At 38.3% G+C, this 23,565-nt stretch overlaps 1 protein-coding gene and 1 long non-coding RNA gene across 2 annotated transcripts; one reads left to right on the forward strand and one right to left on the reverse strand.

The window, feature by feature from the left end:
• Positions 1-44: 44 nt before the first annotated feature.
• On the reverse strand, positions 45-913 carry LOC311084247. Its single transcript, XR_014606474.1, has 3 exons — positions 659-913; positions 332-481; positions 45-187 (listed from the first exon to the last, which is right to left on the reverse strand). It is a non-coding gene; the product is annotated as an uncharacterized lncRNA (long non-coding RNA).
• A 6,413-nt stretch (positions 914-7,326) lies between these two features.
• Positions 7,327-21,337, forward strand: LOC311084225 (SLAM family member 5-like). The gene is made up of 4 exons (XM_084116141.1): positions 7,327-7,538; positions 7,844-8,173; positions 20,082-20,450; positions 20,682-21,337. The coding sequence occupies exons 1-4, from the start codon at positions 7,490-7,492 to the stop codon at positions 20,840-20,842; spliced, it is 909 nt and encodes a 302-aa protein (XP_083972267.1). The 5' UTR covers positions 7,327-7,489; the 3' UTR covers positions 20,843-21,337.
• Positions 21,338-23,565: the final 2,228 nt, after the last annotated feature.

The raw sequence follows: 23,565 nt of genomic DNA on the forward strand, positions 1-23,565 counted from the left end.
AATATCTTTACTATTTAAGTAATTCTATATAGATGTATTTCAGAGGCAAGATTGGTGATCCTTACTTGGCCAAGACGACGTTCCTCAGCTCGATTTTTTTCAGGAGGACTTCTAATCAACATTGCTGTGTCATCAGACTCTGACGTGCCCTCGGTATCTCCTAAATATGAGCTTAAGCTTAAAGAATCTGCAATATAAACCATATCAATGGTCTGAAGATCTGTTCATACTACTTTTGATTGCATGCTATAAAAGCTATTGAGAATTAGTCGAATAGACATATTAGCCTATGCAAATATGGTGAATATTTCTGAGAATAAACAAAACTTACCATCAACGCTTGCTGTGCCTGGGACGAAAATTTCTAGGACACCAATGTCTGGTCGTGTCAGCAGATATTCAAATGCTTCCTCATCAACCTCTGTCTTTGAGTCATCAAAGACTTTTACATCCATTGTAGGAAGATCAAATTTCTTGTCAACTAAAGGAAGACAAATCATTGGGAAATTGACAAAGGCCAGCAATGCCAAAGGAACTAAAATATTATTCGTTATTTTTATAAGATAAAATCATACACTTATTATATTACTATTAAAAAATATTTTCAGAGGGAAAAGTATTAATGATATTAACAATGTTAAAGTTTGTTATATCTCACCACATTCCAAAAACGTCTGAAATGTAAAAGGTGTTGGAGAAAAAATATATTTCTTGCTATATTTGAACTTCACTCTGACAACGTTGTTGGTTTGCATTCTGGAGGGACCAAAGAGACAAAGTTAAACAAGGCGTTAACACTCACAGTCAGATGAAAAAAGGAAAAGAAGAAAAAAAAACATTTGGTAACACTTTAGAGTACTAGGCTTATTTTATAGGCCCATTTTCTTTCTTTTTTTTACAGGGCGAGTAAAAATTTGAATTACTGGCCCGACTGGATTTTCCAGCTAAAAAATCCTTAGCGTTGAGCCCTAGATTATGTATAAATATAAGGTAATAAACAGCATGATAACTCTCTAATATTGGCTGAAGTCATTGTTAGCTGTTGAGGTTTTTGTAAGATTTTGGATAGTAATGACTCAAGTGTTACTACATCTTTCTAAAGAAGGAATTACTATTCCAAATCTTCCAAAAATCTAAAAAGCCTACAATGACTTTAGCCATTATTACTTGGGAATTTAAAAGCTAATAATAACAGTTTAATAGTTCTGTTAAGGCACTGTGCTCAATGCTCATCCACATCAAAATGGCCTCCATCGATCCTAACGTTAACTTAACTCATTACAGAGTCAAGTACATGTGGTGCACAACTCGAGCGCGCTCGTCACAATAACGTATAGTGGACAAACATTTGATATGAAGCTAACTTCACTGGTGTCAATTAACGTTCATGTAATCTATATGTTAGCTAACGTTATTTTCTTTGGTTAACAGTTACAAAAATAAGATCATTTATAATTTAAGATAAGATAACTTTCAAGATTTATCCTAACTTAGTTCTATCTTGAGGCCAAATGTGATCCTTAAACTCTAAGGTTTATGCTATGTGTTCCTGCACAACATCATCTAACAAGTGATTATGTTAGTGATTTTCCCTCGTTAAGTAGCTAAACTTGTCGAGCACTAACGTTCGCGTTAAACTTCACAAGTTCACATTAGAAAGCGTCGCGATCTCTGTAATGTTAAAAAAATGCGGCAAAATGGTCTGAGCTCAAAACAGAGGCGATTATTATGAAAAGGAGTTCTAAAACTTTGAAATTCTACTTACTTTTACATCCAGCAGAAGCACAACTTCTTCTTCCAAATCCACATGCGGCGATCACCGTGACCAACGTAATGGCGGATAAACGAAACTTTCGGAGGAGAAGATTTTGGGGAGGAGTCACAGTTACTCTTCAATTTTGCTCCCACTCTATGGACACATTTTACTCTGTTCACTCAAAATAGATCAAAAACAACTATTTTTGAGGAAAAAAAAAATTACTCTGGAAAAATTACTCTGCCAGTTTTCCTGGAGTCTATGGGGCAAGACGGCTAAATGTGTCTCTTTCACCCGATTGCCGTTGAGAAATCTCAGATTTTGTTTTGCAAGTTCAACATGGGTTATAGGTCGAAAGTTGAATGAACGAGTACTTATGTCCTTTCGATTTCTTACAGGTTGAGTTGTTGTTGCCCATAACACGCTAGCATTCTGCTAATGAACGCTGATTGGTCAGTGAAGGACTGATTACGACCAGAGATACCGCTTGATGGCATCGTGGCATCCGAAGCGGGACCAGAAACAAACAAAACAAAAACTCTTCTAGCACATTTACCTGTGTCAGCTGTGTTGTCGATGCCTCAAGAGAAAAGAAAGTGCAGAGCGCGAACACACCAAAGTGACTGAAGGATTGCCGTAAAGCAGTATCTCTGTGTATGATGTCATTGACTTTTTAAAGCAAATAAGTGACTCTAAAAAATCTAACACCCGACAATGTGTAATTTCTTTGCATCTCCTTTCGAATACAACATTCAAATTACGCGCCCCCGCATGGACAGAGACTTGTTACTGCAGCCAGTCCAGAAACCGGAAGTAAGCAGAGAGTGCCAATTCTCTTCCTATTAGACATTCTCTGGTAATACCACAGACTGATAAGATTGTCATTTAGGACAAAGCTAGAACTACAACCAAAAGCAAGAGCATCACTAAAAATAACTAAGGTGTTCATTTACATTCAGAAATAACATTTTGATAACTTAAAGGGAATGTTTTTAGAGCATATATTTGTTAGCTGTGACTGTGACGTAGCTGAAGACCTTTAGACAAATGTTGTAAGGAAATATGAACCCTTTAGTAATTTTCGACATTAGGCCTTTTACACCATCACAAAACTGCATGAAGTGAAAAGCTAAAAACACATTTTAACTTACCATCGAGACGCCAGAAGCACAAACAAAAGAAAACAAACCCATGAAGCATTTTTATCAGCAGTTGGCTGTCCGTTCTGAGGAAACTTCACTCGAGATGAAACCAAGTGTGAATCCCCCCCCCCCCACCCTCCCTTTACACTTTTCCACCTCCCTCCCCGTTCTCATGCACTGACTGTGATTGTGTTTGTATTTGCATATGTTTAACTTATTCTAGTACTTATTAGGTATTTAGATGTTGGTAAAAAAATATATTTTTCTTGATTAGTTATGACCATGTTATGTTGTACATGTCAAACCTGCTGATATTTCTATAGAAAGAAGAGACATTTCCCAATATTTTACATTATAAACTGTGACTAAAGTGCAAGTTCTCTTAATGGTTACATGTGTTTGTATAATAGTAAATGATCATTGTTAAATGGTGCTGATAATTTTAAATAGCCTATTATTGTTGATGGATTCACTACTTTAACAGTTAACCTGTATTGTGTAACAGGAAAACAGTCTGTGATAATGTAATCAGGACAGGAAGAAGCCCTTCAACCACACAGGACATTCAATAGACACACGCACAACATATTTGTCCACTCAACATAACAAAACCACATATCTCTTTGTTGATCAAAATAAATGAGACCACGGCAGGTTTCAACTTCACTCGTAGGTCACTAAAAACACACAGGCCTTCTGTGAATCTTCTTTGATAGTGGATCTTCTAATGTTAAACCAAAACTACATATACTGTTTGTGTTGTTATTAGGCCTATAGCTACCATCAACAAATTCCAAAATAAGACCTTATTTTTTATTGGAACATGTCAGTTTGATTTGGGGTCAATTTGATTTCATGGTGCCAGAACAAGTCTTAGGGCGCTTTCACACTAGCACTTTTGGTGCGCACCCGGGTTCGAATGACGTCAGAGTTCGGTTCGTTTGGATGATGTGAACGCTGTTTTCCGAACTCGGGTGCGCACCCGCGAACCGTACTCGAGGCCGCTTAAAATTTAAGGTGGTCTGGGGTACGGTTCATGTGAACTCGGGTACGGTTCGCTTCTGATATGAACGCAATCGTACCAAATCGCGGAAGTGAACCGCTATTGATGACGTATAATGTGGTGCGTGCCTGCGTGCGTGTGTGTTTAACAACTGCAAAAGGGTCTATACACTTACCTTGACGAAAAGCGGGATTGACGCACTGCAAGCAGAGAGATGATTTCTGCTTGCCTCCACAAAAATTGTCTTCGGCGGATATCCCGCTGTCTTTGGAACGGTTTTAATACTTTTGCGGCAGACAGACGCAAGTGTATTTCTGTATCTTTTCTTTGAAAACAAAACCAAAGGTTAAAAAAAAAGAACAACAAATGTGAAGCGAGCAATTCTATCCATTTTGACGCCTTTTCATAGCGGTTACCAAGCAACACGAGTACGCGCCAGCTGCAGCTTGATGACGCAAGCGTACTGCGGTTCAGATACAAATAATATAATGTGAACACAGTCCATCGGGGGCAGGGGGAGGGGGGAGCAATCGAACTCGGGTTCGGAACAGGCAATCGAACCAAGTGTGAAAGCACCCTTAGTAGCGCCACTGTTTCCCCAAGTGGTCACCAGGTGGAACTGCAGTACAGTAAAATAAATAAATAAATAAATCATGCAAGGAGAGTCCAAACTCGGTCCTGGAGGGCCACTGTCTCCACCTTTCCTTAACACGCCTGCCTGCAAGTTTAGTAAGACCTTGATTAGCTAGTTCAGGTGTGTTGAATTGGGGTTGGAGCTGAACTCTGCAGGACTGGACACCCCTGTCCTATGCCTTTTGCTTTCTAAAGAAAATTACAACAGAAATGTTCTTCATCTTCATGTTTTCTTGTATTCTTATGGCAAAAATACCCCCCCCCCCCCCCCCCCTCCATTAATGACAGTTATCATTTTTTTTTATATCAGTGTTAAGTCATCACGTAAGTTTGAAATGTAATTTTATACAATTAATTATAATTTATATATAAAATATACATTATTTATGTAGCCATACAGAAACTTTCTATTTTAAAAAGCATATCCTAAATATTCAATAGAGTTAAGAAAGTTTGACAGCTACTGAGAGAGGAGCTTCTCACAGCACACACACCCATACATGAACACATGATCTCCAGAGCTGCTCTGAGAGTCACTGCAGCAACATTACACCATTTCATTTGAGAAAACTATCGTCAGACACACACAGAAACGCCAAGCTCTTCACCACAACCCGCCAAAATAAAGGTTCTGTATAACTTGAACAAATTATGATAAATATATTTCTATGAAAAGTATATTCTACTCTACTGTACAAAAGTAATAACAATACAAAATGCTAAAAGGAAAAATCAAATAAGTTTTTCATTTTAAGTTTACCAATTTGAAAGAAGATATATATTAGATATATAAGATAACATTACCACATTTTTACCATCGCAAACTTCACTATAATATTTATGTCTGCAGAGAAGGGCAGCGTTCACTTGCAAGTTTCTGGATGGCACGCGAGTATATATACTTATACTGCACTAGAGCGCCATCTAGTGTTCATTACCAGGAACTAGCCTTCCCAAGATTGACTTCACCATCCAATAATACACTCGATTTATGCATTTTGATAAACAGCCGTTATGAGTGAATCAGATCTGTTTAATGGCATTTATTATTACACGCACATAAAAATATATTTTTGGCTTTTAGGGTGTAGGCCTACGATGTGTACAAAAAGATTAATTTCTTCATTTTTCCCCACTTTATTCTCTACTGGTGTCTCTTTTGTATTTTTATCAGTTAAAGTTTTCTTTATGTCTTTATGGTTCTTAATTTTGCACTGTTTTAATTGTACGCAGCAATGCTGCAAATGCTTTGGTAAAAATGTCTTGGCAATAAACCATATTAAGATGAAACTGAATAGCATCTACTGAATTGATTTCAGTTCAGTTCAGTTTATTTATATAAAGCACATTTAAAAACGGACACTGGCCGACCAAAGTGCTGTACACATAGAAAACTGACATCTATGAATTATATATAGGCATCATCGCTTTATGCCCAGGGCAGAGGATATACAGAGGCATACACTCAGACAAATCTAAATCTCTAATTAAAATAAAATAAATCTTTCTTCTTTAAACAAATTGTGCACACCACAGCATAGAGCGCCATCTATTGTCCGAAATAAAAGTCCAACCACCCTGAATCACCCTGAAGTGAAAATGAAGTCATATATTACTCACCCTGGTGTTCTTCTAATGCTGTGTGCACTTCTTTCTGTTTATGGACCACAAAAGAGAAATAAATAAAAAAATGTCCCGCTCACACTCGTCCATGATGGCAGTGAATAGTGATCAGTATCAAGCTTTCTTTAAAGATGCACAAGTATCACAGAATGATCTCATGCGACACATGCTGTATATCACAAGTGTTCTGGGGGAATGATAGGGTATAATTTGCTCAAATAATGACCATTAATAGCATTTAAACAGTTTATTTGCACACAGACAGTGTAAAGAATGGTCATATCACACAAACGTTCATTGAGGGAAAAGAGTGAAACAGTGACAGAGCAATTTTCCCCATTCATTTTCTCCATAAAGACTTCAGAAAAATCACAGAGAGTTGTAAACCAGTTCCTAGAAGAACCACAACATTGTTGAGATTCATCCGCTGATCCTCGATGACTGTGTGTGTCTAAATGTGTTATTGAAATACTTCATATTATCTGATTAATTACACATCTAATTACACTGTTAGATTTCACGCTGTAGAATCAAAGAGTTACTATCAATAATGTGAAATTAATATCATCTACATAATCATAAAGATAACTGTAAAATGAATTCATATACATTACATGTTTATTACAATTTAAGCATGTTATTGTATAGTTTATAGTCAATATACCATATTTACTGTTTCAGTCTAAACATGTTACTTCAGCTGATGTATTCTTCATTAATGGTAACGTTTGTCACCCTGTGCTGCCATAGATTTTGTTTGTTTTGTTCAGTGTGTGTCTATATGTAAGAAATGTAATTGTTTACCACTGTATTTGTTTTGAAGTCGCCATAATGGTGATTAGTGTCCCATTAGCTTGGGATATTAGACCTTGTATATTCATATTCAAATTTCATAAAGTCATAAGTGTGACAAATGGAAACATTTGTTAAATTTATGAAAAGCTGCAATATGAAACAAGACAATTAGTTGATTTTAAACTATTCTTAGCATGAATATGAATATTTTATTTTAGTATTAATGTTAGTTATTTCACAGTCATAAATGCTTGTAGATGAAACTTTCATAGTGAAGCAACTGCTGAGATTAATCTTTAAAAGATCTGACAAAACCAACATCACCTAATAATGCACAGACATACACAACACAACATTTGGGGGCGGGGTTTCAGAGAGAGGGCGTGTGTTTGGAGGCAGGGGGCGTGGCCTAATTCAGTCTGGAGGAAGTTAGCGAATAGTTAAGATTGTCAACACTTGTTCTCTACACATCTTCACTGCAGACACTCACAGGTTTAGACTGACTGAAACTATTTCAGACCCACTGAACTGTTGAAAATGTTTCACACATTTGCTTTTTGCTGTCTGTGCTGTTGCTGTCTGGTTGGTAAGTTAGACAAGTTTATAATTTTTTTTACAGTTTTTATTGTTTATGTGGAGCTCTGATGAACTTCAGTTCCACCTCACTGTTGAATTTACTTGTGTAACTCTTAACACTAAAATAAAAATGTACAATATAAGAAGAGATTCAGATAACTGTTCTCCATTGTTTCCATCTTTTTTCATTTCTATCTTTATGCCTTCTCACATTTTTTAATCATTTCAAAACCCATTCAAACTTCAGTTAAAGCTTCATTAAAACAACTTAAAGTTGAATGTGTGACTGAGAGACTGTTTCTGTGTGTTCTTCAGGAGTGTGTGCTGACACAGATGCAGTGAAGTCAGTGTCAGTGATGGAGGGAGATTCAGTCACTCTAAACTCTGGTGTCACTGAAATACAGAGAGGTGATGTGATATTCTGGACATTTGGAACTAACGGGAATCTAATAGCTAAAACTGATGGAGTGAAAAATACGATCCCTGATGATCTTGATGAGAGATTCAGAGACAGACTGAAGCTGGACGAGAAGACTGGATCTCTGACCATCATGGACATCAGAACTAATCATGCTGGAGTTTATGAAGTTGAGATCAGCAGCAGCAGTTCAGAGACTAAACACAGATTCAGTGTTACTGTCTATGGTGAGTAGAGAATTACAGCTCACTCTATTATATATTACAGAAGTGCCATTTTATTGTTAGAATTCTTCTTAATACTACAAAATAAAAAATAATAATTTCTTTGTGATCTTTGAAATTTCCATTTTAAATATTAATCCTGTTAAAATATGTTCATTATGTCCTCAGTTGTATATTAAGAATGTAATGCAGTACTGTTCTGTATTGTGCATAAGCCACAGGGGGGCACTAAAGTGCAGGCTAAAGAGGACGCGTTTGTATTATTGATTGTTTTGTCCCAAATGTTTTACCGTATTAAGGCTGTCTGACCGTGAGACTGATGTGTCTGCAGCTCGTGAAATAAATATGCCGAAAACGGCTAAAGATGGCTCATCTCTATCGTCCACTCTTTTCCTCCGAATGCAACGTAAGCTGCAATAATATAGTCACATAACTCAACAGGTTATGGGCCCAGAAAGTCGTTCGGAAGATAAGTTCGTTGTTTTCCACCGTTTAGAAAGTCGCAACGGACCGCGTGCTAACGGACTACTGGAAAAAGAAAAGAGTAAGCCAACATGACGGAACAACGAAGGAGGTTGCCTCGACTGACGTTCGACGGAGATGAGACTAAGTATGAGCTTTGGGAAACCAAAATGTTGGGACATTTTCATTTATCAGGGCTAAAGGACACGGTGCTGAGAGAACCGGTGTCAGAAGCCGAAATAGCAGCAGATGAAAAGAAAAACGCGGACGCGTATGCAGAGTTGATATTGCTTCTAGATGACAAAAGTCTATCATTAGTGATGAGAGATGCGCCCAACAATGGAAGAAAAGCTTTGGAAATATTGAGAGAGTATTATGCAGGGAGGGGAAAGCCCCGTATAATCAACTTGTACACCACGTTGACATCGCTTCAGAAGGCAAATGATGAAAGTGTAATGGACTATATCATCAGGGCCGAAACCGCCATCACAGCACTACGGAACGCGGGTGAAACGTTAGGAGACGGACTGTTAGTTGCTATGGTCTTAAAGGGATTGCCTGAGAGTTTTAAGCCATTCGCGATACATGTGGCACATGCAGACGACAAAATCACGTTTGCAGAATTCAAGACTAAACTACGTAGTTTTGAAGAGACAGAAAAGATAAAAGCAGCTGAATCAAGCGACAGTGTAATGAAGACTCAAGGGAAAACCGGACGGCGACCCGCCAAGACGAGCGCACGTGGCTGGATAAAAGACGACGCAGAGCTGGTGTGTTTCAAGTGTGGCACCAAAGGCCACCGAGCAAAAGGATGTCGACAGAAAACTTGGTGTAGTCTCTGTAGAAGTGACACACACAAAGACGCCACGTGTAGGCGTAAGGACAAGGACAGTAAGAGTAAAAAGGATGGTGCGAGTAAAGCCTCAGAAGACGCCGAGGACTACGTGTTCAAGATGAGAGACGGAGGGGCCGGTACCCAGCGGCAGCCGCCATGCAGCATCCAGGAGAGGGGCCTGATGGTGGACACGGGGGCTACCTCTCATATCATCACGGACATAACCATGTTCAAGAGCTTCGACTGCGCGTTCAGGCCAGAAACGCACAGTGTCGAGCTGGCAGATGGCACCCGGTGCAGCGGGATCGCTCAGCGGAGGGGAAATGCTGAGGTTTGCCTCATCGACAGCAGAGGACAGCGACACAAGGCGGTGCTGAAAGACGCTTTGTTCGTACCGTCGTACCCCCAAAGCATCTTCTCAGTGAAGGCAGCGACCACCAGTGGGGCTACTGTTGTCTTTAAAGAAGATAAAGATGCCCTGATAACCAGAGACGGTACCAGGTTTAACATTCACGTATACGGCAGGTTGTATTTTTTGCACACTGAAGCTGAGTCTAATGATAAGTGTAACGCATGTCACGACATACAGACATGGCACGAGATATTGGGCCACTGTAACTATGACGATGTTTTTAAGTTGCAGAACGTCGTTGAAGGTATGCAGATCAAGGGCAAAACAGGCAGACCAGAACAAGGGTGTGAGGTGTGTATACAGGGAAAATTTGCCCAAACCAGAAATAGGGACCCTGATACCAGAGCAAAGGCTCCCTTACAGATGGTACACACAGACCTTGCAGGTCCAGTAGCCACTGAGTCAATAGATGGTTACAAATATGTGCAGTCATTCACTGATGATTACTCAAGCGCAGTATTTGTATACTTTCTAAAGAAGAAAAGTGACACTGTACAGGCTACGGAAAAGTTCCTAGCAGATGTATCCCCTTACGGGAAAGTGAAGTGCATCAGATCCGATAACGGAACGGAATTTACATGTGGTGATTTTCAAGCGCTCTTGAGGAAAAACAATATCAGACATGAAACGTCAGCTCCGTATTCCCCGCACCAAAACGGAACTGCAGAGAGGGGTTGGCGTACTCTTTTTGAGATGGGTAGATGTATGTTAGTTGAAAGTGTACTACCAAAGCAGCTATGGCCCTACGCAGTACAAACAGCAGCAATGGTACGCAACAGGTGCTTCAACAGGCGTACAGGGCAGACTCCTTATGAGTCGTTGACAGACAAGAAGCCTAATGTATCTAAGATGCAAAAGTTTGGATCTGTATGCTATACTTACAAACAGGAAAAGGGAAAACTTGACTCCAGATGTGACATGGGGCGTTTTGTAGGTTACGATAAGAACAGCCCGGCTTATTTGGTGTATTACACAGATACAAACAAAGTTCAAAAACACAGGCTAGTGAAGTTTGTGAGCAAGGTAGCTGTGGAAAAACAAACACAGACGGGTGAGCCAGATCCAAACGACGACTATGACAATGTGAGACCCCTGACTTGCGAGACCACACAGAGTAGGAGTACAGAAAATGCTCCTGAACCAAGTGTACGGAGCAGAAGTGCTCATAGTGATAGTCCAGGGACAGAAACAAGGTCTAGCGACCATAATCAAGCACAACAGAGTGTGACAAGTGGTGAACCCGAGAGTAGGAGGTATCCGGCTAGAGAAAGAAGAACACCGAGTTACTTAGATGATTTTGTAACTGAAGACAGTGATAGTGACGGGGTTCATATCACGGTAGACTATTGCTGCAGAGCCGTGTGTGGCATTCCACAGACTTATGAAGGAGCAATGGGGTCAGCTAACTCAAAAGAATGGGTAAAAGCCATGGATGAGGAAATCCAGTCCCTGAACGAGAACAAAACCTTTACCCCGACAACACTACCAATAGGCAAGAAAACAGTGGGGGGTAGATGGGTTTACTCCATCAAAACTGATATAGATGGAAAAGACAAATATAAAGCAAGGTTCGTAGCTAAGGGTTACAGCCAGAGAATGGGAGTAGATTATGGGGAGACGTTTTCACCCACTGCAGACTTGACGAGTGTTAGGGTTGTGCTACAGAAAGCAGCACAGGAGAATTTACTCCTACACCAAATGGACGTGAAAACAGCGTATTTGCACGCTCCCATAGACTATGAGATCTACATCAATCCACCTGAGGGCTATCAAGAGAAAGAGGGTATAGTGTATAAGCTAGAGAAATCGCTTTATGGTTTAAAACAATCCGGGCGAAATTGGAATAGGGTTTTACACGATTGCCTAACTGAGGATGGTTTTAAACAAAACCCAGCCGACCACTGTGTTTATGCCAAAGAGTCAAAAGAAGGGAAGGTGATCACCATCATATGGGTCGATGATTTGATCATTGCAGCGAGTGATAAAGAGAGACTGAAAAATGTGAAAGAGATGCTTGCAGAAAAGTTTAAAATGAAAGATCTGGGCAAACTTAAACATTTTCTGGGTATCCATTTTAGTCAGTCAGATGGGTGTGTAAAGATGTCACAGGAAAAGTACACTAACAAGATACTACAGCGTTTTAATATGCAAGACTGTAGAGCAAGAGAAACACCCTGTGAGCAAAAGCTAGAATATACTGAGGATGCAGTAAAGATGGAAGATGTCAGGATGTACAGAGAGGCTGTGGGAAGTCTTATATATCTGACTGTTTGCACCAGACCAGATTTAAGTTTTGTGGTGAGCAGGTTGTCACAATTCTTTGCTGAGCCTACAGAGGAACAGTGGGTCACTGTGAAGCATGTACTTGGGTACCTCAAAGGCACAGCAGAGAAAGGGTTAAGTTTTAGGAGAAATGACAGTGAGAAACTAGGTATACAGGCCTACAGTGATGCCGACTGGGCAGCTGATACCAGTGACAGACGCAGTACCACAGGATACTGTGTGATCCTTAGTCAGAACAGTTCTCTGATCTCGTGGAAGACTAGAAAGCAACCTACTGTTGCGCTATCCACATGCGAGGCGGAATACATGGCACTGGCATCAACCATACAAGAGTGTCTATACCTAGAACAGTTACTGGGAGGTATAGATAACTATAAGTACACACAGACTATAGTACATGAGGACAATCAGGGAACAATCGCTCTCGCCAAAAACCCTGTAAACAGACGAAGATGTAAACATATCGACATAAAGTATCACTTTATCAGGTCTACTGTGAATGAGGGAAGGGTGACTTTGATGTATTGTTCTACTGATAACATGATTGCTGATGTAATGACCAAACCTGCAAATAAGTTGAAACTGAAGAAGTTTGCAGGTACTCTTTTTGGAGATTGATATGTGTATGACAGGAGTCCACATTCATTTTTTTTTTTGTTTGTTTTTGTTTTGTTTTTTGTTTTCAAGAGTATAGCAATCTGAGTACAAGTGGGGGTGTTAAAATATGTTCATTATGTCCTCAGTTGTATATTAAGAATGTAATGCAGTACTGTTCTGTATTGTGCATAAGCCACAGGGGGGCACTAAAGTGCAGGCTAAAGAGGACGCGTTTGTATTATTGATTGTTTTGTCCCAAATGTTTTACCGTATTAAGGCTGTCTGACCGTGAGACTGATGTGTCTGCAGCTCGTGAAATAAATATGCCGAAAACGGCTAAAGATGGCTCATCTCTATCGTCCACTCTTTTCCTCCGAATGCAACGTAAGCTGCAATAATATAGTCACATAACTCAACAAATCCATATAGGTTTCTAAAAACAGTGAAAACTGACCATGAGAAAAGCCTCTAACTTTTGTATTGTTGATCATTTGTCTCTTTCACACCTGTCATACTGTCATAGTGTTTTAAAACTCATAAAGCTCACTCAGAAATGAATGTCATGCAAGCAATGGCCAGGTGCAAATATGATGAACTACTGTATCTCCACACAAAAGCTTTTTATTTTTGCACACTGAGGATACGTTTACACATCAACAATGTAATAAAATCGCGTTTTTCACGTATAGATGACACCATTATCAAAAATGTATACAACAATGTATTCTGCTGCCAGGCCAGTAGTTGGAAATGTTTGTAAAGAAAAACTAAACCTTCTAAAGACTGGACACATAATACACATGCACATGATGTCGCCGTTTTCACAAATTAAAATTTTTTGGTAGTTTACACAGACACGAAAAAACTAATTTTATCACACTGATGTAAGTTCAAATGTTCATCTTTTAAATAAGTTTGGTTTTAGTTAGTTATTTGATGTTGATTTAAAAAGGGGGTGTGACGTCATGATTGACAGCTGTGATTGACAGCTTCTCTGAGCGAAGTCTTCATTGAGGCACCAAAGGACTTTTTTGAGGATTTTTGGGAGGAGATTGGAGTTTCAACTTTAATTTAGTAAATAAATTTAATTTAAAACTTAAGCAGAGTAGACCAATCACAGCAGACTGAGCCATCTGACCAATCAGAGCAGAGTAGACCAATCACAGCAGACTGAGCCATCTGACCAATCAGAGCAGAGTAGACCAATCACAGCAGACTGAGCCATCTGACCAATCAGAGCAGAGTAGACCAATCACAACAAACTGAGCCATCTGACCAATCAGGTCTTTTTTTTTTTTGACATTGGATGCTTGTAAATCTATTGTTGCAGACTCCAAAACAAACCCATATAGAAACCTTTAAAATAGCATAATGGGGCACTTTACAAAATCTGCAGAACGACAGCACATTTAATTTCATGATATTTTTAATGTATTTTTACAGTATTGTATTCTACAGCTCAAACTGCAGAAGGCCTCATTTTCAGATCTGGAATATGAATTTAGTTTCATCTGTTGGTTAGAGAGTGTGTGCATGAGAATGTGTTTCATTACTGGACGTTTGTGGTTAATGTGCTTTTGTGTTTGCATGTCTTGAGGTGTGAATAGCGTGAGTGTGTGTTTCTGTGAATCATGTGGGTTGAAAGGACTTCCACAATTTAACTTCATCTTTTTGAGAAACAGTTTTACTCTGTGAATGCTAATGTTTGACAAATTAAACTTACTGTATGTGAGATGTTAATATATTACTATGTGTGTGTGAAATATAAGATTGATGTTCAGCTGCATATGCATCTCTATATTTCCATGATTTGCATATTAATGCTGTGATCTTGCAGATAAGCAAGTTTCAGTAGAAGTTATTTCCAGCTCTATTCTTATTATCACACATAGGTTCATGTACCTTCTTTGTAAAGAACATTTCTTGTTGATCTGTCAATGTCAAGCAAAAAAAAAAGTGAATAATGCTTCACACTAAAGCATTGTAAATGTAATTGTACTGTCATCCAAATTTACGGATTTTCTAACTATACGTATTTTTAAAAATTCTAGCGTAATGCCTTTTTAAAAACAACAACAACAAAACAGTGATGCTTTTCTAGTAGCAAACTTCTCTCATCCCCTATAGTGTAGCAGGACTGTACCAGTGATGAATAGTGTAGCACAACAGTCTTCGTGTCATGTGACTGATCGCTCTATATTAAAATATCTCCCATTTTTAAATATCATCAATGGAAAAAGATTTTTTGCCTGCAAAATGGTTTCAATACAACGAAGCATGTGAGCATGAGGAGCCTCATTGTCACACATGTGCAGGTAGCACAGCGCTGATGATATTATTCACATTTATTCACTAATGTGTGGATTTTATCAAGACTTATAACTTAAGATGCCAGACATGATGAATGAGCTTCTGTCATCTCATGTTTTTAAAACTGTTTTTCATTTTTATTTCTTGTGTGAAGCAGAAAATTAGATATTTTTAAATTCATGAAAGACTAAAGTCAACTTGTAAAAAAATCATTAAATTCATTAGCTATCTCTCCCTTTTCTATCCTAGACTCAGTCAAATTCCAATTGATTCTTTATTTTTTGCACCAGCCATTACTTTTATTTATTTCCATGCTGAGTGAATATTTCCCTTAATAAACTTCTCCTCCACTGATGCCTTATATTTCATTTTTGCCCTCCTAATTTCTCGTTTTACTTCCTTATTAACCTGCCTCTTTTCCAAATCTGTTCCTTGGTAAAACAAACACATGTTTCTTCTCATTTAAAACATGTTTCAATGATATTGTCACCCAAGGCTTATTATTTGAGTAGATTCTTACATTTTTCCTAAGTATCACAGGCTTTTCACAAAAGGGAATACAAGGACTCACAACATCCGCTAGGTCATCATTGTCTACACAAGAAGTTTTAAAAATATCCCATTCGGTGCGATCAAAACAGTCTTGTAACTGTAAGATATCATCATCAGTCCATCTTTGAAATGACCTAATGACTGGCCTTGTTCTCTGCAACACTGGTTTATAACATGGTTGCAAAGAGACTCCATTATGGTCTGCACAACCAGTTGGGGGTCTGAAGGATCTATATGCGTCCGGTATTGACCCATAACATAAATCAAGTGTTTTTTGATGATGTGTAGGACAGTCGATATATTGCGGGAAATTTAAAACTCCCTCCAAAGAAAATTTGTTCAAATCCCAATAATAAAATGTGGAGCATCCGGTGAACGCAACTGATACCACTGCACCACCTGACTGATGATATCCGTTGACTTCTGAACATCAGACTTCGGGTGAATATATACCACTGAGACAAAAAGTTGCTGAAATTCTCTTGGCAAATAAAAAGGCCGGATAGATACAGTCAATAGTTCTATATCAGCAGTAAACATTTCCTCACGTACAATCACTGTCTTTGCCCATCGATTGTTCACGTACAGACAGACACCTCCTCCTCGAGACTTCCCTGTGACTGAAGGGTCACGGTCCAGCCGTAGAGGTGTCCCAAACCCACCCAAAGACAGTTCGGTGTCACAATCCTTCCCGTTTAACCAGGTCTCTGTCAGTGCAATCATACAAGCATCTCTGTACTCCTGTAAACAGCGCACATATCCCTTACAAAAAATTACTGCAGTTTTTTAGAAGTAATACTGCAGTTTTTGTTACATATAGAAAATGCAGTTTTTTGGACACGAAAAAACTGCAGTATTGCAGTATAGCTGGAGTATAACTGCCGTTTTACTCAGTAGTAGTACTACAATATAACTGTGGTATTACTGCAATACTACTGCAATATAACTGTGGTATTACTGCAATATAACTGTGGTATTACCGATATACTACTGCAATATAACTGTGGTATTACTGCAATAATACTGCAATATAACTGTGGTATTACCGCAATAATACTGCAATATAACTGTGGTATTACTGCAATACATATCACAACTAAAGTGCAATTAGCCTACAATACTACCAAAATGCAATAGTAATAAAATGCTGTACAATACCATTGAAATACAACCAGAATAAGTTTATTTTTACACATCTGCAATATAATGAATTAAGGTACAAAACAACTGCAATGCAACAAATGTGATTTTACTTTTTTTTTTTATATAACTTCAAATAACAGGCTGGGAGTTAGACAATGCATTTAAAGTGTTTATTTATAGATCATGCATATATCTTCCCCCACATTATTCAGAGAGGTTGCGTTTGAAGAAGAGCTTATCCTCATTATTCCACTTGGTTCTTTTAACTGCCTTCATCTCAGATGTGGAAACAATATTTTGGATGTAGTCTGGAAAAACAAACAAAAAGAATCAGAGAAACTCTTTCAGTTACACTCTTCACCTCAGGGATATATTATGCCTAAAATGAATCTGCAAGTTAATCTCTTAAATTTAACTTGGTGTCAGCAAGTGTTTGTGGAAAGTATTCATACTATTTACAGTTATTTTTTTATGGTTTACTGTTCAGCATTAATAATAGCTTTGAAGTTTGAACACTTCAGGTAAAAGAAGTTAAATTACTCACCCTCGTGTCGTTCCAACCCCGAAAGACTTTCGTTCATCTTCGGAACACAACTGAAGACCTTTTTGATGAAATCTGAGATCTTTCTGTCAATTGACAGTCTACACAATTTGCCCAATAACATGCATTTCTGGAAAAAAGCAGAAAGACACAATCATTTTTAAATGCTGGGAGTGAATCTGTTTCACCCCAACCATTATCTTCTGTTTTTACATGTTACCAGTGCATCTTTTTTTTTATTTATTATGAATAAATATTTTTTTATACAAAAACAGCTCTTTATGTAAAATTCACTTTATAAAAGACCCACACTTCTAACTTTCATTCATGGTTTAGTGTAAGATTTTTGCCCATCTTGTGGAAAATGCTGTTTTAAAGGTTAAAAATCATCAGTAGATCGCTGCAGAGCTCAACTACATTTATTTGAATGAATAAACGAGGGAGAGAGAGAAAGATTGTGCATATGTGAATTACCTGTGTCTGTACAGCATCACTCTAGTGAAGCTGTCAGTTTAATTACTCCAAAAACAGCAACGTTAAGACCTTGTTGCTTAGAAATATGTTTCTGTGTGAGAGGGACTGTATGTGTGTGTTACAGTAAAGCAGCACATTAATTCAGAATGATGATTAATCTGACTGTAACTACCTATGCATTCATTATTTGAATGCACACCTTCCAGTCAATCAGAATCGAGTATTCAAACATACTATGCTATAATACAAAAGAAGAGAGTCCACGAGCAAACTGTTGAGAAATGATGTTTACTGAGAATAATTGCTGTGGTAGAACTAGATTTCATTACCTTTCCATTTCTAATATTGTAAATCTTCTTTTAGCTCTTTGATTTCATTTTTTAAATCCTCAATCTCTTCACGTCTGAATTCTTTAATGGCTGAGGAAACAGAGGACTTCGTACACTTGATTCCTCCAGCATTCCCTTGGTTCCTGAAGTACAATATCAGTCATTATGCATTCTAAACTATAAAGATAATAGTTTATAAAAGGTATAATAAAGAATGTAGCTTACCGTTATTTGAGTGCATCTTTGTTTAACCGCAGCCATTATCTTCTGTTGGATTACATTTTTGGTCTTCTGTTTTTAGTTGTTACCAGAGCTTTTTCCTGAAAATAGCAATCACACAATAAAAAGTATTTCTAAAAAAAATCCTTTTCTGCACATTAATGTCAATTAACTATTGAACATAATTGCTTGTATTTTTTATGTATATCAAGTAGTGTCCGATATTCCAAAGAAATTTAACGGTAACACTTTACAATAAGGTTCGTTAGTTAACTACATTAGTTAACATGAACTAATAATGAACTGCACGTATACAGCATTTATTAATCTTTGTTAATGTTAATTTTAACATTTACTAATGTTTTATTAAAACCTTGTAAACATTAGTTAATGCACTGTGAACTAACATGAACTAACAATGAACAGCTGTATTTTTATTAACCTTGACAAAGATTTACAAATACAGTAACAAATGTATTACTCATTGTTAGTTCTTATTGTAAAGTGTTACCAATTTAACATAAAACAAATATAAGTACAATTATCATTATCATTAATAAACTGAATTTTGTGTACAGTGAAAAAAAAAGAAAATAATGCTGCAAACAGAGCACAATCTGTTGTGACGCACCTCTAAAAAGTAAACAGTGTAAAACTACAGTATAAGCGCGTTTCCCCTTGCTCACACCGGTTTGAATAACATATAACGTTACTTAAAGTCTTTTTACATATCTCTAAAATTAAAATAAACAGATTTGAGGGCATTACGTTATACTCACAGTCACCGCTAAACTGAATGACTTGACAAGGCCAACCTTATTGAACTTCTTTTCTTCCAGAAAACGCTTCTCTTCCGTCCCACTTGTGAATGACCACGGGTTGTATTTCTGTCATGTCTTTGTGTTTTAATTGTGAGAGTTCACAATTATGAACGTATATGAATGATGTCGTCAGTGAATAATCAACCAAACCGTATTTTATGGAGCAGACACTACGGGAAAACACGCTGACTGACCCGTAACCCGTAACGAGCATCAGCTGATCTCGAGACTCGTTGTCAGGACAACGACCGCTGCGCGTTCGCGCGAAGGAAGAAGATCTGGTCACGTGCGGGCAATTTATGCGGGTGAAAAAGTTCAGCATAACTGCAGTACAGATACAAACGGTAGACCTATGAAGACTTAAGATGCAAAAGCCAAAAAGTCCATCTGAAGGTTTTTTATTTATTTAAATAAGCTTTTTTTCTTTTCTTTTTTTATAAAGCTCCTTTATTTAGGTTCAATAATTTCACTTTCAACTAAAATTACCTCATTGCCATCAAAAGCTAATTTAAAAAAAAAAAAAAGTAAGATGAGGTTTTTGCATTTAAAGTCTTCACATGCATATCAGTGTTATTGTTTCAATCTGGTTTCAATACTTCATTATACTGCAGATCTACAGTTGTACTGCAGTTATACTTCACTATAATGAAGTTGTACTTTTTGTACTGCAGTTTTACTGCTGTTGAACTTCAATGTACTGCAGTTATATTGTATCTATACTTCGTTATACTGCAAATCTACAGGTTTACTTCATTGTACTGCAATTATTTTTTGTAAGGGTTTGCTTGCAGTTCGTTTATTTTTCTTTGTTAGGATTGCACATTCGCAAGAATTATACTGGGCAGTGGGATGCGCTTAAACCCCAACTTTTTTAGCAGAACTTGCTCACCACAGCAATCAACTAACCACTTCCATTTCTGTGGTAAACTATAGCTCCTGCACTGGGATCCAAGCAGCTGCATCTCCAACCCCCAACCCAAGCAGCTAAATCCAACCCCCACCCCCCAACAGCTCGTCTGCCTGTTCCTGTCATCAGCAGAGACTGTTCATCATCTTCATCTTCATCATCATCATGTTCATTGGTGTGTTCATCAGTGGTGAATGTGAGTCATGTGACTCTCTCCTGGTACAAAGGAATCAGTGTATTGTCCAGCATCAGTGTGTATGATCTCTGCATCAGTCTCTCTCTACCTCTGGAGGTGGAATATCAGGATAAAAACACCTACAGCTGTGTGCTGAACAATCCCATCAGCAACCAGACCACACATCTGGACATCAACACACCCTGTCACACATGTGCAGGTACGGCAGCGCTGATATTATTCACATTCATTCACTAATGTGTGGATTTTATGAAGACTTATAAATAAAGATGTCAAACATGATGAACAAGCTTCTGTCGTCTCAGGTTTTTAAAACTGTTTTTAATTTTTATTTCTTGTGTGGAGCAGAACATTAGATATTTTTAAATTCATGAAACTCTAAAGTCAGCTTGTTTAAAATCTTAATTTAATTTATCATTTGTTTCATTAGTTTCTCCAGAAGGCCACGCCCCCTGTTGTGATTCAGTTGAAGCTGTGCTGCGATTGGTCGTCACTGCGCTGATGGGCGTGGCTTCTGCAGCCGCTGCTGTTCTTCTGGTCAATGACGTCAGAGCTTCAAGAGGCAAAACGGAGAAAACAGAAGAAATATAAAAACTGTGGCATATATTGTATTTTTAATCGTAAATATGAAAATATGTGTGGTCTTTTTGTTTAGTGATGGCAAAAACGAAGCTTTGCTTCCCTATTCTCTCCATCTGAGACTAAAACTGTGAATATTCTTGAATATTTCATTTTATTCTTTAATGCATCCACTTTTTGTTAATTACATTGTTTAATTTTTTTCTTAATGTATGTTATGTTCCTATTTTAATTTTCTTTCTTAAATGTATGCAGCAACTCCACAAATATAAATGTAAAAATATTTGTCACACCAATAAATCACTGTAGAGTTTAAGAGAATATTACCGAACTGATATACAGCTATGATCATAAATATGCTTATATTATATGCTTATGAAGAGGAGTCATAATAAGAATAAACTATGAATTCAGATTCAGATTGAATGATGGTTGAATGAAAACACATTTAAAGCATTAAGCAGTTTATTTATTTTTAATTTTTTTCTTCATAAGGATTTCACTAAAATAGTTGTCACGGAACGCACGACAGCGCCTCCTCCTCCTGGTTTCACTAGGTCCCTCTCTCCTGCTTACTAGGACTGCAATTCACCTCATTATTACCCCTTTTCCACCAAGGCAGAGCTGGTGCTGGTTCGGAGCCAGAGCCTAGTTTTAAATCGGTTCTTTGTTTTTCCACCGCCAAAGCACCAGCTCCGAACCAGTAAAACTGGTTCTTAAGTAGCACCAAATCATTGCAGGGTCTAGAACGGAGCCAAGAAAGAACCGCTTGCGTCAGGGGCTGGGGGCGGGGTTACCGTGACCAACAAGACGAATAGAAACTTGTGACCGCCATTTTTAAATAGCAGCTAGTCGAGCTAATAGCAGCTCGATTATAATATCCGTCTTTATGTAAGTTATGGCGAGCTGCACTGTCAGGGACCAAGCAGTTAAGCAAGAGGAGTCACAAGGGAAGTTCAAAAATAAGGGTTTTATTTCCCAACAATCATAACAACAAAATAAAGATAATGCTTCGGGCCCAAAAAATAAATAAAAAGATAGTAACTAAAGCTCTGAACAAAAAGACTCGAAAATACAACTGACCTCCTACCAAAGAAACAGGGACTTATATATTGGCTGATCAAACCAATTTTAACACACAGGGGAAGACTAACAACAACACTACTACATAACTACAAATAACAGCAAAATCTACCATAAACTTATTACAAAAGGAATTTACTTTTACTTAACCTTAACACAACAAATACTCATTATAATATAAATCTGAACCCCAAAATATATAAGGAGAGAATAAGCTACCCCCCCCCCAGACATAACAAACAATGGTAGTATCCAATTAGGCCACCTCCCCCATAAAGCTGCTCCTGCTCCAAGCGCCACCCCTTTAAGGCAGACGACTTCCTGGATCTCTCCTGGGTATGGAATCCAACACTGGTAAGCTCAGAAACAAACAACAGAATGACAATCAAAAAGTAACTAATGGTGTGTGCTCCCAAAAATATTCTTCTATATGGTCAATTAAATAAAGTATAATGTATATGAAATGAACCACGTGTCCTGAGAGTTATTTATAACTAAAATATTTGCAACCAATGAATGTGTATGAAACAAAAGTATATAAACTAATCCTAAAGAAAAACAGCATCAACTCAGGAAACAGTGCATGAGGTTACCGCTCTTAAACTGGTTGTGAGGCCATGGCTGTGGCCATCACATGCACGAACGCATTGGATTCCGATGTATTTTTGCAAACCCATGAGCATCCATAGTATTGCAACGTCCGTTATTGTTGATGGCTTGTTCGAGATGCATCGGAGCGACGAGGACCGATCGGAGCTGCGGGAGTGTTTGGAGAGCATACGACTCCTTGTGCTTTTAGATCGCTATCGCAGTGCTTTGATGTCATGTGGCGATCGATCTGCGAGAAGCCGATGCATCTTGAACAAGCCTGGCGTGTTTGTGTTTGGCGCTACCGCACTAGCGGTTGCTGGGCAACATGAGACGTATACAGTGACGCAAGATCTGGCTCTGTTGTGGCTCTCTAGCCGGTGGAAAGGCAAACCGGTTCTTAGTAAGCTCGTCAGTCGAACCAACTCTGAACCAGCTTTGGCTCTGGCTCTGAACCAGCACCCGGTTCTTGTTGGTGGAAAAGGGGTATATGATTTCATCCGTTTCACCTGTGCACCCTCAGCTCCCCTTTATCTGGACTGTTCTGTTCTGTTCTGTTCTCATTTGTGAAGTCTTGTTTTACCAAACCTCTGTCTCAGTTTGTTTCTCTTGCTACTCAGTATTTTGACTTGATCTCGTGTATTTGAACTTGGACTCTGAACTCGTTTGTGAACCTTTGTTGCCTGCCTCTGACCATTGCTTGTTTGACTACGATTCTGGATTGCCCCTGTCATCTTTTGAGTTTGTCATCATCTTTAATAAATATCTGCACATGGATCCGACCGTCTCTGCCTCTCCGTCACAGAAGACTTCACCTCATCAGGATCCAGCAGATTTCAGTCGACTGGCCTCCGAGGTATCTAATCAAGCTAATGTACTCACTGCCCATCAGCAACAGCTGGTAAAATTAACCACTCTCACAGAGAAGCTCGCAAGAACTGTTCAATCCCTATCGCTGCCTAACGTGACTGAGAATCAAACTTCAAATCCAGCTCCACCCGCTTCTGCACCACCTGTCGTGAGTAACAATTCCATTCAACCCAAATGATCTCTTCCTGAAAAAT

Source organism: Abramis brama, assembly GCF_963993115.1.
Source record: "Abramis brama genome assembly, chromosome: 6".
Taxonomy (NCBI): Eukaryota; Metazoa; Chordata; class Actinopteri; order Cypriniformes; family Leuciscidae; genus Abramis; species Abramis brama.

Coding starts and splice junctions, on each gene's coding strand:
- LOC311084225 (XM_084116141.1), top strand. CDS start 7,490: ATGTTTCACACATTTGCTTTTTGCTGTCTGTGCTGTTGCTGTCTGGTT. Junction 7,539..7,843: donor GTGCTGTTGCTGTCTGGTTG/GTAAGTTAGACA, acceptor TGTGTTCTTCAG/GAGTGTGTGCTGACACAGAT. Junction 20,451..20,681: donor ACCCTGTCACACATGTGCAG/GTACGGCAGCGC, acceptor TTGTTTCATTAG/TTTCTCCAGAAGGCCACGCC.